At 40.2% G+C, this 14,894-nt stretch overlaps 1 protein-coding gene across 12 annotated transcripts in view; it reads left to right on the forward strand.

Moving 5' to 3' along the window:
- cacna1g (calcium channel, voltage-dependent, T type, alpha 1G subunit) overlaps positions 1–14,894 on the forward strand; it is a 231,939-nt gene that overhangs the window by 17,521 nt on the left and 199,524 nt on the right. For all 12 annotated transcript variants that reach the window (XM_031312182.2, XM_031312188.2, XM_031312189.2 and 9 more), the window contains exon 2: positions 835–968. In XM_031312182.2, the coding sequence (XP_031168042.1) occupies positions 835–968 (134 nt within the window). The remainder of the gene's footprint in view (positions 1–834; positions 969–14,894) is intronic.

Consider the following 14,894-nt stretch of genomic DNA (forward strand, 5'->3'; position numbering starts at 1 on the left):
GGGAGAGCTGAAGCTTGCAGCCAGACAGACAATAATGAGGGCAGGAATACTGATTAATGCAATAAGAGGCTTGTTCCAGGTTATTTTATTGTATACTCTGGATTGGAGGACATTTGTCACTTGAGTCCCTGTTATGGCAGCAAGGTGAACTTATGGTGTGCAAAACCATCCTTGGGCCGGAGGACCCATTTTGTCAGCAAGCATCTTTCTTACAGAAGTCGCCTTCAGCAAGACACCACATTCTTTGTAGTTGCAAGGATTCTGTTATTTTTTTCTTTTCTTCTTTTCTCTTACCACAGGGAGCCTAACCTCCTGGCGGCAGGGCAAAGATAAGAGGATTCCTCTGCAGGAATTATCAATCACATTTCTGTCAAGGGTTCACTGGTTCTCCCTCTCTATTTTTGTTAAATGTAAATGTTAAAATTAACTTTGATGAAGTGAAACCACACAGCGGGAGGGTCAAAGTTTAAGACGAAAACAGGGACAACACCCACAGTGCCATTGCTAAGCCTCTGTCCTGACTGACAGGTCAGCCACTGAAGCAAAGCAAACCCTGCTTTATCGTCTTTTTTCAATAAATGGGACCCTAATTTGCTAAATCAACATCATGCTGTATTGAAGAAGACTTGACACTAGCGATTGAGACCCTAAACTCATTATGAAAATGTTTACTGTGCTAATAAATCAAGTGAGAAGGAGGGTCATTTCCCATAGACTTCTATGTAATTGAATCTCTTTTTGCAACCAATGTAGTTGCCCCCTGCTGGAAATTAGATAGAATGCAAGTTTTCATATTGCTAACTTGTATTTTTTTGCGTGTGTCTCTTTCTGCAGAACTTCGATGACTTCATCTTTGCGTTCTTTGCCATTGAGATGGTGATCAAGATGGTGGCTCTGGGGATTTTCGGCAAGAAGTGTTACCTTGGAGACACTTGGAACCGCTTGGACTTCTTCATAGTATTGGCTGGGTGAGTTACCCAGTTAAATGCACACAAACACACATAGGTGGCCAAGCATAACCAAACACTGGAGGCTTGTACAAGAAGTAGTAAACACACACACACATGCAACAAATTTGAGTAGTAATCAATCTGCAATTCAGGATTTGAGAGTGCAGGGATAGAATCATGAACAAGGACAGAATCTAAATGTTTTGAGCTTGTTAGTGTAATTGTGTCACCAGATTTCAACAAGCTGCAGGGTTTTCTTTGCTTGCTGCCCCCAGTGCAGATCAAACCCCATTTGGATTTAAAGCATGAATCTGTTAGAACCAGTCCTCTAGGACTAAGTAACATCAGGCTTCTTCTCTGTGCGCTCCACTGGGTTTGTCATTCAATGAATTTACCCGAATGTCCTGTAAAAGCCTTTTAAAGAGAAATTGGTAGCAAGTACCCTCTTAAATTCAGAATTTGTCATAGAAGAAAGTGCAATGAGATTTAAAAACTAAGGGTGTGAATGCAAAATTAGTTTTCTTTTGAATGTTTCTTCACGTTGTTTACTTGTTCATGTTGTTTACTTGTACACTTTATAGCTTTACTTCACTTGCAGATTGAAAAGGTTTTCTGTTTAAATTTCATAACATATCCATGCGCACACATGTACAATAATGATGTCCTTTTGCAGATGATCACAACTGAGCATATCTCAAAAACTAAACAATGTACATAGTTCAAATAGCTTATGGAGTGTTAAGAAACATTTTGTTCATGTTTCTACATTCAGAAATCTTTTGGATCAATATGTTTTGTGTGATTATTTAGTAAAGTTTGATGAAAACACCCTTTTAGCTTAGGTTGTACTGAATTTAGTGATATGGAGCATTCAAAGATACTGCAAGAAATGGCATCACAATAAGCAAATACCAATGTAGGCACTGGCAGACCATTTCTACTGCAGAGTTCAAAGGTTTAACAGATCTACTATGCATACAGTCTATAAACACAGCAGGCACAGAAATTCACACAGTGACACACATACACTGATGCACACACAGCAATGCACACACACACACACACACACACACACACACACACACACACACACACACACACACACACTGTAATTTGATTAAACATGTTACAGAACATAGCCTGCTGGTTGCTCTGACATTTTCATCCACTACATCCCCTGCTGGCTTTTAATACCATCCTTCTGCCACAGCTTCTGTTGTCCATCAGTGGGAACAGGACACATTTTCTTTCTGTGTGTGTGTGTGTGTGTGACAAAGCATGTCCTTCAGCAACAGAGAAGAGATACATTTCATGTACTTGTATGCAGTAATACACCTGTAAATCTGTGAGCAGCAGCTGTTTCTCACAGTCGACGGTCTCTGTCTGTCTTTTCTGCAATGGCAACCCTGAGCTTCCTCTTCAGCCCTCATCCATGTAATTTATGAGGACTATGGTTAACTGCTCCTCAGATCTCTGCAGGGTAAATCCAGACAGCTAGCTAGACCATCTATCCAATCTGAGTTTTCTGTTGGACAACTAAAACAACTTTTGAACATACACGTTCCACCAAAACAAGTCCCTTCCCAAGGCTATTTTGCAGAGGCACGGAGGCTCCGTGCAGTGCTTAGCGCTGCCAATGACGATCGGGATTGGTTTAAAGACGTGCCAATAAACCAGAGCACGTTTTTCTCCTATCCCGGAATGCTGTGTGTACTAGCCAGACCTTCCTCCGGAGTGCTGTGGAGGAAGGTCTGGCAAAGCGAGACTATGTCCACCGCAACCTACCTCCAATATGGTGCTCATATTCTTCGTCACCTTACTTCCTTCTTTGCTCCCATAATAATTATGTGACCACTAGAGGGCGCCGTCACTATAAATGTAAATTTAGGTCGTAAATGTTGCTTGAAACAAACAACCTATGGGAGCGTTATTCAGGGGGAAGACAGTCTCTACCAGAAGGAACTAGATGGGAAATACCTCAATGTCTGATACAGTGAGTGAGAGAATGGGCTTCTAATTAAAACTACAGCAACAGGCAATGAGAACAGGTGTAATGTTCATTGTAAAAGGAGGACATTATAATGAATAGAGATATTCTACTTGCATACAGATGAAACTATAATGTACTGGTGGGGAAAACTCGAAGCAGTGCAGGATAGAAAATGCATAATACAATAGGCAGATGAAATATTACTGTGGAATTTCATAACATAAAAGCAATAGAATCCATTCCTTTTGTGTCTTGCAATGTTAGATTAGCATTAAAAGTTTTACTTAAACTTTATTTGTCAAACAATTAGACATAAAACATGTCATAAAATATAAAACATAAGCATGGTTGATGAGTATAATAATACCTCAAAAGTCTTTTATTAAATATTGTATACTGCAGTGATTTGACTTGGATATTTCATAAATTAATTAGAATGCTGACTGTAGTTGTGTGAATATCACCTCTAGGGCTGCGACTAATACATCTTTTCATTATCCATTAATAAGCCAATACTTATGTCCATTTATCGATCAATGCCAATCACAATTTCACACAGCCCATGTTGACATATTTTAATAGCTTGTTTTGTTCAACCAACAGTCCAAAACCCCCAAATATTCAGTTTACTATCATAGAAGTCTAAAAACTAAAAAGTAGTCTAAAAACTAAAGGCCAGTTCAGACCAAAGATTCGCGACGAGACGAAACATCGCAGAGAAAAGTTGCAGTGGTCTAAACTGGCCTGTCTCAGCTGGACTCAAGCCAGCTAATGGTTTTGCTGCGACTCAGCAGTTTAAGTCGCAGAGGCTGGTTTTAGAACTTAAGGGACGTCACCTTGTTCGATCAGCTAATGAGAAGTCAGCTGGTAAAGTCAGCTATAAACTATAGAAATGAAATGATCCACAATCAATTTCATTCAGCTGGTCAAAATGGCAGAGTTTTAGACGGAGCTCCAAGACCGCCAGAAGCACGGTAACATTATATGGGTAAGCGAGATGGAGAGTGACCAACGGCATTAGAACAAAGCAGTGAATCAGAGGAGCAAACCGTTGTTTTCGCCGATTCATCACTAGAATTGCAACTGTAGCAAGCATCTCACTATCACTAATGTTATCCACATTCAGATTTAGATTAAACAAATGATATATAGGTATACGCAGTATACCCACTAAGAAAGCTCCAGGATTTTCATATACCCACTTAAAAATGCCCAGTGACACGCAACAACATACTTTCCATTATATTTTTGATATATTTTGAATTGTCATCTGTGTTTTTCTTTTTCACAATAAAGGTATTCCCACCGTAAATTGGTGCATAAAAGTGTATCCGAATACGGGAAATTAAGTTTTTGATGCTCAAAACTTCCCTGGGGGAGGACACCCAGACCCCCCACTATGATATGGCCCCCCCTATATATATATATATATATATATATATACAGTACAGTATACCCACTACAATACATTAGACTACACCACTGATATCCAGCTATAAAAAAGCCTAAAAGTTGAAAGTTAGAACGGAAGGATAACAACGCGTTTTCAGGGAGATGATACACCATCATCTTCTTCATCTTATTGGTTTGAACTGGCAGGTTTTTAGAACGCTGCAGACCGACTCGTTGCAAGAAGTTGCAAGTTTCGACTCGTCTCGTTGCGAATCTTTGATCTGAACTGGGCTTAAAAAATATTCACTTTTGAGGAAATGGAACCAGTAAGTTTTCATTATTTTTGTTTAAAAAACATACGTCATAATTGATTATCTAAACAATGCGAATAATTGTTCTATTGATCAACTAATATAATAATCAAACAACCCTTTCAGCTCTAATCCCGCCATGAAAATATGGCCTGTATGGAATATTGTATTGTTGAGTACTTCATAAGGGTAAGAAAAGTGGTTGAAATAGACCGGGGTTAGGATCAGCTCATTGTAATTATTGAACATATTGATTTATTGGCATATGAACATAATTACTGTATGTACATGCAGAAACATGTACGCGTTGGTCATTAACCTTTTAACATTAAAGATAAGAGTAAGAGATAAAGGTCTGTGTTTGCATGAGTCCAGACCAGGAGTCGGCAACCTTTTCAATGATGAGTATCAATTTACAAAGATGAATGCGGCCGGTATGGCAGTGGCATTTGTTAACGTGCATGTAATTTATTTTCAATTTGTGCACTGATAGTTAGTTACACTGTTATTGGAAGTTTGACCTCAGTGATAATGGAGTTGCAGGCCTATTATTTGCACTCGATCACCTCTCTCAGTTACTCATTCACACATACAAAACCTTGTTGTGATGTAAGCTACTGATAAATCAAATGTTAACTGGGCTGACCAAATGGTGTGATCTCTCTTCCTGTCTTTTGCTGTTGTGTTGTGCTTTGTCCGGCCTGTATGTTTCCCCTGAATTTAATTCAATTACATTTCATTTATAGTTTCAAATCATAAAAGAAGTTCTCAGGACACTTTACAGAGTAGGGCTAGACCACACGGTATAATTTACAGAGACCCAACAATTCCCCCAAGAGCAAGCATTTGGTGCGAAAGCGGCAAGGAAAAACTTCCTTCAAACAGGTAGAAACTGTCAGGATTTGTGCAGTCTTGGACCCAAAAATGCAGAGAGTTGAGACGAGGAGGCAATGTTCGGTCTCGACGGTTTATTAAATTAAACTGGCTACAACAAAAAGTGTCCTGATGCAAGCAGGTAGAAAACTGGCTAAAGTAAATCCCAAGACACAAGGAACAAAACTACTGAGGGAGAGACACATGTAACGACAACGATCGGACAACAGACAAAGAAAGCACAGAGACTAAATACATGAGGTAACGAGAGTGGTAACGAGGGACAGGTGCGTGAGGGCTGATGAACAGGTGAGACACATCAGGGCGGGGCAGAAAATCACAAAGGTGGGAAAACACATAAGGCAGGAAATAAAACAAGACATGACACAGGAGAAACAGACACTACAAAGTAAAACAGGAAACTGAAGCATGAAAACATACACAAGGACGGAACTAGGAAGCAAAACAGGAAACAAAACAGAACACAAAAAGAACACGGGTAACACACAACCACGATACAGACAACAGGGAATGAAATAACAACAATAAACCACAACAGAAAACCACAACCATGACAGTAACCTCAGACAGACCCTGTCTCTTGGTGGGCGGTCAAATTTGTTGGTTCTTTTTTCAATGTTTAAATGCTTTTTTTGTCACTTTTATGATATTTTTTTATGCTTTTTCCATTTCTTTTTTATTAGCTTTAACTTTTCTTTACCCATTTGGACTGCTGGCGCCCCTAGCATTTACCTATGCTGCCTATGCCACGGGCCAGCCCTGCTGACGCAACTGGTGAATGGTCTGTTGTCAGCCAACTGAGAAACGTGGGATGTCACTGATGTCCACTCTCATTCATTCACTCATTTATGACGGACAGTGGCCAGTCTTTAATCCTGGATATGATGGTGTCTTTATGCGGAAGTCCATCCAACAAAACCTCTGCACTGTTGAGGAAGGCCTTGTTGATGTATCTCCAACTGTGAAATATTTCACACCTTTAGCAATGCACTCGGGAATGTTATAGCTGCCCTCTGTAGCCTTGTTTTTGTTTGTTTTTTTAACTGCTTTGACACTGCCCTTTATATTGACTCATCTTTGAAGATTTTCTCACACGTAGTATGGATTCACAGATCATCATATCAGGATTATGTCATATCTTGCGAGCTTGATAAACAGGCTCACGAGCAAATTACATCATTTCACAGGTGCAGATAATAGTCTTCATGCACTAATTCAACCATCAAGAGATGTGCAGGCAGCTGAGAGCGTGAAACAAAACATAGAGGGAAGCAAAGAATGGCACGTGCATGTGTAAAACTATTTAGGAAGCGCACAGGTCAGCCATCACATGCGAGAGTGTCTGCTTTGCGTGCATTGGAGGGAAATACAATCTCTCGCAGGTACACTCTGCTCTCGAAGTGGATTTCTGCTCGCGTGATTGAAACTGACTTTTGACACTATGGGGTAGGGCTGGACGATAAAGTGAAAATTTGAAGCTGTTATCGACGTATTTTTCCCATGACGATAATTTTGATAATTTATTTCTGTTGATAGGCCTACTTTCTCCTTAAAAACATTCTGCCGCATGTTTCTGTCTTTATTAACGATGTAGCACACGATAGCACCCTAAAAAAGGACTGTATGAGTGTTTTTCGTCCGTTACGTAGTTGGGATATCTGCATAGCTTTTGAAATGTCTATAAATCCTTGCCAATGTATGTACCCATACTTCTAACATTAGAGCTACACTCTGTTTAAAGAGTTAAAGACCGTTATCGGATATCAGCCTCTTTTCTCTCCCTCAACATATTTATTTTCGCTTTTTAAGCGTGATATATGCTCCTGCGTTAAATCTACGTCGTGGCTACCTATGTAGGTACGTGGAGACATGGACCTTACTGCAAGCCTAACTACACGTCACAGCGAAGTATGTCGCTCGGCTGTGGCTTGGTAGCGTTGCATTTCCCCCAACTCATTTCCTGGTTTTCCTTCTCCATAAACAACATGAAATCAAGGAGAGGGTTAACTTTTCCTGCTACAGATTTTCCACCGTGGTCAGAAAGCACAGGGGAGACACTTTGTTTCTCCCACTACGTCACTAGAGTGCCGAAGCTAACCGCCTCACTCGCTCTACCACACACTTGCCGGCCCTGCTATTCTCTTAAAGAGATCGATACACACACCAACGCGCAAGTATAAACTTTAGGCCACTTACTTAGGCTACGGTGATAGCAATGCGTGGAGCCTCCGCAGGACCATAAATCACGCTTTACTCTGTAACTGTGAGAAAACATAATTATGTATATTTGTGTGTGTGTGTGTGTGTGTGTGTGTGTGTGTGTGTGTGTGTGTGTGTGCGTGCGTGCGTGTGTGCGTGTGTGTGAGCATGTATCAAAGCATGAACAATATGGGGTGACAGAAAACACGGCACAAGAAATAAAGTCTATTTCCACGTCTGTATCTACTGGTGTCATGTATGTTGACTTACAGGGTGAGGGTGAGTGTAGGTGATGGTTTGAGCATTCATGTATGTTAATATGTTGTTGTGTTTTCATTGGTTGCCATTTCAGAAAACATAAAAAAAAAAAAAAAAAACTTTGTACGGAGAGCCCCCCAGCCACACGGAGACAATGGTAGCCTAGGTAACGGCTGGTTGTCAAGCATTTGATATATCCCGGCAACAGTTGTTAAGTCTGCGGAGGAAGGCTCTGATGAACTGTTTGTTTCTTTCTGAGGCGATAATTACAGCTAAGCTGCTTTTTCAGCAGGTCTTCGCTCTCCTCCTAATCACCTCACTGTCAGGAGGGAATGATGGAGGGAGGTGTGTAACAAACAGGTGGAGTGTGCAGAAAAAGATGGAGATGTGCTGGGAGTTTTTTGTCTGGTGAATATCGCGATAACGATATTACTTGCAATAAATTACCAGATATAAAAGTGTACTCAGTTCTGCTGCCTTCAGTATTCTGCTAAAATACAACAAATTGCTTGTTGAATTTGAAACAAATGAAAGAAAATCATTTCCAACATTCGTTGGAACAACGAATGTTGGAAATTGAATTGAATTGAACATAACATTGAATTGAATATAAAAGGCAATACTAACAAAGAATGATAGTTTTCTGCTGATATTTTCTTACAACTAACACAAAAAAAAGTTTTTTCCGCGATATGTCGCAGCCTTCCACAATGTGTCTATTGCGGCAGTTGATATCGCATGACGATACAAACGATATATTGTGCAGCCCTATGGTTGAGGGAGTGAAGGATGAATGTACTACTGCATTCACATGGTAAAGAAAGAAAGTAAGTAGGCGTTTCCTACTTTTGAAACAAAGTTTACAACATCATCGACATAGCAGTGGATGAAAACTTACACTTGATAAATGACATTTTCGTTTCATTTTCGTTTTGCAATTGCATCACTGTAAATGCCTTCACAACACTGATATTTTCATTTGTGAGTTGGCTTTGCGATGCTTAGTTTGCTCTCAGTCATAAACTCACACGTATCACTCTTCAGCTGCATGTGTGAGAAGTGTGAAAAAGCTGATGACAGCACCCAGTGTGAACAGAAACAATTACTGCTAGATGGCTTGGGAAGACTTGTGTTAACACTTCTAAGTTGTGTTTTTCACCTGTCAAGTTGTTCAGAATCATGAACGCAGAATTGTTGTTTTTCACCTGTACACAGAATTCTGAGCCAAGACAAGTAGTTTCACTGTGTTCCCACATCTCTGTAGTTGATTATGTTATTACAACCGATTGTTGGACAGAACTACAAACGTAACACAAAGGTTATAATAAACTGGAATGATCCTTTCCTGTACTAGAAAACTGACCTAACCGACCAATTGCATTCGGCAAAATGAATGTGGCCTTTTGAATGCTCTGTAGCTTAGTGTCAGCTCTTTATCTGTGAATACATGTCGAGCCAAAAGTAACTTCTTAATTGTCCTCGGAGAGCAGTTCCCTTATAAATGCTACAGACTGAAACTAGGGCTGTCACTTGATTAAAATATTTAATCGCGATAAATTGCATGATTGTTCAACTAACTAACTCGTGATTAATCGCAAATCAATCACACATTTTTTATCTGTTCTATGGCCCAAATCACAGAACGTGCGTGCGTTACTCATGCGTCAAAATAATAAGTTAAAGTAACTTATAACTTTTAAATAAGAGTTCAAAGGAATTTGCATTAACTCATAATTGCATTTCAGCCCTGACACAAAAAAATAATGGGACCTGACACATGTTATCACAAAGTATGACGTGGAAAATATTCTGCTAAAAACACAAACATTTCTAAGAAGGAGTTTTTGAAACACATCTAAATAGGGCAGATTACTCTGTTCATATCAAGATACTCCATTTAATAAAACTGTTCAAAACAAGTTTAGACTCAGCTCTAGATTGAATGACTTGTTAAGAGAGTGTTTTCATTTATGTATGTATTCATTTATTGATTGGTGCAATGGAGCCCCATTCAATACCTTAGGGAGTCTAAATAGGAAAGTGTAGCAGCACTTTCTCTAGCAGACAGGCTATCCTATCCATAGGACATCGATCGATCCGACTTAACACTCTCTCTCTCTTTCTGTAGCTTGATTCTTCCTGTAAAGACAGAAAGGATAACAGGGGGAAGAGTGTGAGTGGAGAGGGAACAGGAGGAAGGACGATGGATTGACAGAGAAAGGCAGATGAAGAAAGGAAGAGAAGCTGAGACAGTCGAGTCGATCGCTTGATTGGACTCCTTCAATATGTAATCCGGTTTTATGTTTGAGCACAGAAACCACCAATGAAAATGCTCATTTGTATTCATTTGGGTCAGTTTGGATAAATGACATCTTGCTGTAACTTGTATAGAAACAGGGATCAAATAGGTGAACGACATGTAAACCTTTAATCATCCCCTGCAGCACACTGCTAGAATTCATATCATCCAATTGAGTATGGACCAAAGTTGTGTGCCGACCAACAGTCAATGATATCCCTAGTAAACATGTCACGAAAAGTAAACAAAAAGTAATACAGTTGTGTAACAGAATTTTTTTTGTCTGTCCTGAATTATCTGGCAACCCCTCAGATTTTTCTTGGGACCTATTTTAGGATTCAAAAACCCTGGGGTTGAAACCACTGTAATAGACTAGACCGAATCACTGTTACATGGCGCTTACACAAAAATCACTTCCGGGTAGACAAATGGCAGTTAATTTGAAGTGCAGAGATATGTGAAATCGGCAAACTTGTTTATTTCTCTTGTCATTTCCAGCCATAACTGTAACGTTTAAAGATATATAGTTAAACACGGAGGTCGGACATATCTGACGTTTCTGCTCTTCTTATTTTCTTTACTTTTATTCTTTGTTTTTCTTTGCTAGCGTCTTTTATAAACCAAATCTAATGTTACGAACAGCGACATCTCACTGCGGCTCAGACTGACTGCTAGTTTGGGTGATGTAATTTTCTTTAGTCTGTGGCCCAACAGGAAAATTAGCTCTCCAACCTAACGTTAGTAAAATTGTTGACATATGGGTTAGGGTTAGGGTTATCAACCCGATAACGTTAGACCCAGCGGCAATGGGGTCGGCAGACCTCTAGCGTTAGACCCAGCCCGCTGTTCAGCTCATTGTCTGTAACCAATGCAGCATAAAAGCACGGTGGTACCAGCAAGCCAGCCATCTGGTGTTAGTTGGCTAGCGTTAGCTTGCTAACTCTGCCTTAACGTTACCCCCTCGCCACATCGTTCACAGAAAACGAGCTAAATAAAGCTGTCAATGGTGCCGATAGCAATGTGCTTTGTATGGATGAATAATTAAGTTAGTTTAACTCATTTAGCGGCTGGCTCTCTGCCTCGTAACGTAACAACTCCACTGCTTGTTTGTCCGTTTATATGTAACAATGGCAATGGTACACATGAAAATGGCTGCTGCTTTGACCATTCTGCTACGTTGATTTAAATGGAAATGGCCTTTCTATGCATTTTATTTCTATGGATGAGAGTATATCCAGTTTTTCCTTGCCCTCGTTTGCTCAGCGCCGTTAAATTGTATGTACAGAGGTTTCCACCCAGACGTTGATTGGGTCTATAGCATAAAAATTCTAATCATTGTTCTTTTACTGGACAGGGACAGTAGAGAGATATAGAAGGGAAGAGAGATTGGGGATGACGGGAACCGGTCAGTGCCTTAACCCCTAGGCCACAGGGCGCCCCTTTGTTTAACATTTTAATAATGTTAAGAGTATTTATTAGAGAGATAAACCTCTTGAGAAAAATGATCTCATTTTCATTGTCTTAAGACAAATATACAGAAAATACAAAACACAAAATACATTTACACATACAGAGCACTTCCAAGCCTAACTACTCCAACACCATGACTCCCCCATACAAAAAAATAACAAAAAATAAATATATGTATGCAAATAAATTCAATTCAATTCAATTTTATTCATAGTATTAAATCATGACAAGAGTTATCTCGAGACACTTTACAGATAGAGTAGGTCTAGACCACACTCTATAATTCATAAAGTCCCAACAATTCTAGTAATTCCCCCAAGAGCAAGCATTTAGTGCGACAGTGGCGAGGAAATACACAATAAGTTTGAATACATCCCAATTGCGCTGCTGTTTTCAGTATATGCATAAACAGGTGCCAACACATTAAGGAGGAGAAAAGTAAGAAACTATATGAAAAGAAAAAAATCAACAAGAATTATGTTTCATCAATGCAATGTGCTTGTTCTCCCCTTAGTGGGGTCGTACTGTAAATTTGAGAAAAAATAGAACAGACTGGCACAGAGTGACTCATCACCTTAACTATGGTCCTGATCAATTAAGATAATTATCAGAAAGTATCACTCTTCATTTCACCATGATATATTGATATTTAAAATGCAAGCTTAGCACCTTTAACTGGCTTTAAATATTTAACACATCCTCTTGGATTTCAGAGCTTTGATTGAGTCACACTAAAGGAGTTGAGAGAGAAGCACAGGACCTAACCATCAGCGTCTCCTCCTTTCTTCTCTTCATGATTTATTAATGACACTTTGGATCGGCTCCGGCCCAGTTTAGGGGACAGCGGAAGAAGGAAAGGGTGTGAGGATGGAGGAGGAAAGGAGAGAGGGTGGTAGAGATGTCAAGAGGAAGGGAGAGAGGGAGACAAAGTGAGAGAGAGAGAGGCTGAGAGAGAGAGGAATGGATGAGGTGAAAATGAGGAAGGATACTGTTAGAAAGGCAGGTAGAGAGAAAACCGAATATACTTTTTTTTTTTTCAACTGAAGCAATTTATTAGTTAAACATTTTTGGAACTACGCTCATTGCTTTTTTTTTTTCTAAGAGTGAGATGATCAATGTCAAAAGTTTAAAATGTTGTCTATGAAGATGTGTGGGAACCAGGCCCCCAGGAAGATCATTCAGCCTTGCAAATCCCCCTGCGGCCCAAAAAGGATTTTCCCCATAGGCCACCATTGTAAATGAAACGCTGCTGCCACGACGTCGGTTATGACTCTTTGCAGGGAACTCACGGGCGTGGCCAACGATAGATACACTACTGTGCATATTCAGTGGGCCACATATCGCAGAAGTAAACACGGAAGCTTAGAAACTTTTTGGCCGTATGTGCCAGGCGAGCAACTCCATTGAACTGAATGGGCGCCATTTTGGGATCCGGTATCCAGTCAAAATAATAATGTGGTATGGATATGGATACTATGTTGTGTGTCAGGTGGTTTAACCCACACTCCTCCTAAAATGTGGTAAAGTGTGGGTTAGGGTTAGGTGTGTGTGTGTGTGTGTGTGTGTGTGTGTGTGTGTGTGTGTGTGTGTGTGTGTGTGTGAGAGTAGTGTGGAAGACTGATGTTGCAGTCCAGGAGGGGGGGGGGAAGAGAGAGAGAGAGAGAGAGAGAGAGAGAGAGAGGACACAGACAAGGATATAGCATCCATGAACAATGATGGCCATTAAACAAACTGTCCACTGCAGTAGGTCTCTCTCAGCCCCCCCCCCCCCCACCCCACACACACACACACACACACACACACACACACACACACTCTCCAGCCTCCCCCCCTCTCTCTTTCTCTCTCTGTACAGCATCCAGACTGGACGGCTGTATTTTCTTGTCCTGGGTGTCCTTATCCACCTGGGCTCTCCTCCATTAGCTATATTATATCCCCACTACAAGTGGGTCAGCAGATCAGCCATAGATTATCAGTCAGAGGGAGCAGGGGAGGGTGGGGATGCTGGGGAGATAGAGGGAGGAAAGATAAAGACGAGAATGCTAAGCGCAAGTGTGAGCAGAATATTTAAAATATTTACAAGGATGCATTTGGATGTAAAACTGTGCCTGTATTGTTAACCAAAATTACAATGTAGTTATAGAGAAGGGCATCCTGCAGCCTCTGTTGATTTGCCTTGGGTTCCCAAATGAAATCCTGCTTTCATGAGTCATTAGTGGGCAACCCTCTCCGTGCACAGAAAGTGAATACACACAACTGCTTGTAAATCTTTATTGCTGTGAGCACAGCGTAGTAATTAAAAATATCAACCTTTTCTCCTGTGGATCTTTGCAGCTTGATAGTCAGATGCCACTATTTAGATTTTAGAGTAAATCAAACTGAAACTGGGGGTTCACCGTTCCAGTGAGAATGACGACCTTGCTTCCTACTTTGGTATTGTGATTACAGACAGGATTTGGAAAAAACTAAATTATAATCTCTGCAAAGTACTGACATCACATTTCAGGATTTGTGGCTATTGAGGCTTAGAGTTGAAGCCTGTAATTTACAAAATTGGCCTCTGCAGCTTCAGGAAAGAAAAGGACTACAAAATAGTGTTTTTTGAAATTTCACCGACTGGCCAAAAAGGATGTGCTTCCATTTCAGGCTTTGTTGTGTCTGTAGAAGCTAATAACACATGAGAATCATGGAAATCATCATGTCAATGTGTATTTTGTAAGCTTCTTTCTGTGTTTACACAGTATTTCACAGTAGAGAGCCCTTGATTCTGATTGGCTGGAGGAGACACTACTTTCACTTAGCATCCTCATGATATTAGATTATTATGAAAGCCGAAAAGACTAAGTAGTTTCAGTGGTTGTCTCTTGTTGTAGTATTACTAACACTAAGGTTGACATTGATAGTTTAAAATTTATATTTGCTGAAACTGTCACTATCACAGTTGACACTTGAGACAGATTATGGCATTTGCAAGTTTCCACCGCGTCCGAAGACAACCAATCAGAGCTGCGCAGTCTAATGCAGTGTCAATGACTGCTCGTGAACTGCAGTCAAACAGGAGCAGCGCTGATCAAATATGAATCAAGGTTCATGATTGCCTATTTCTCACTTTAAATGTTTTCAGGAACATA

Source organism: Sander lucioperca, chromosome 22, assembly GCF_008315115.2.
Source record: "Sander lucioperca isolate FBNREF2018 chromosome 22, SLUC_FBN_1.2, whole genome shotgun sequence".
NCBI classification, from domain to species: domain Eukaryota; kingdom Metazoa; phylum Chordata; class Actinopteri; order Perciformes; family Percidae; genus Sander; species Sander lucioperca.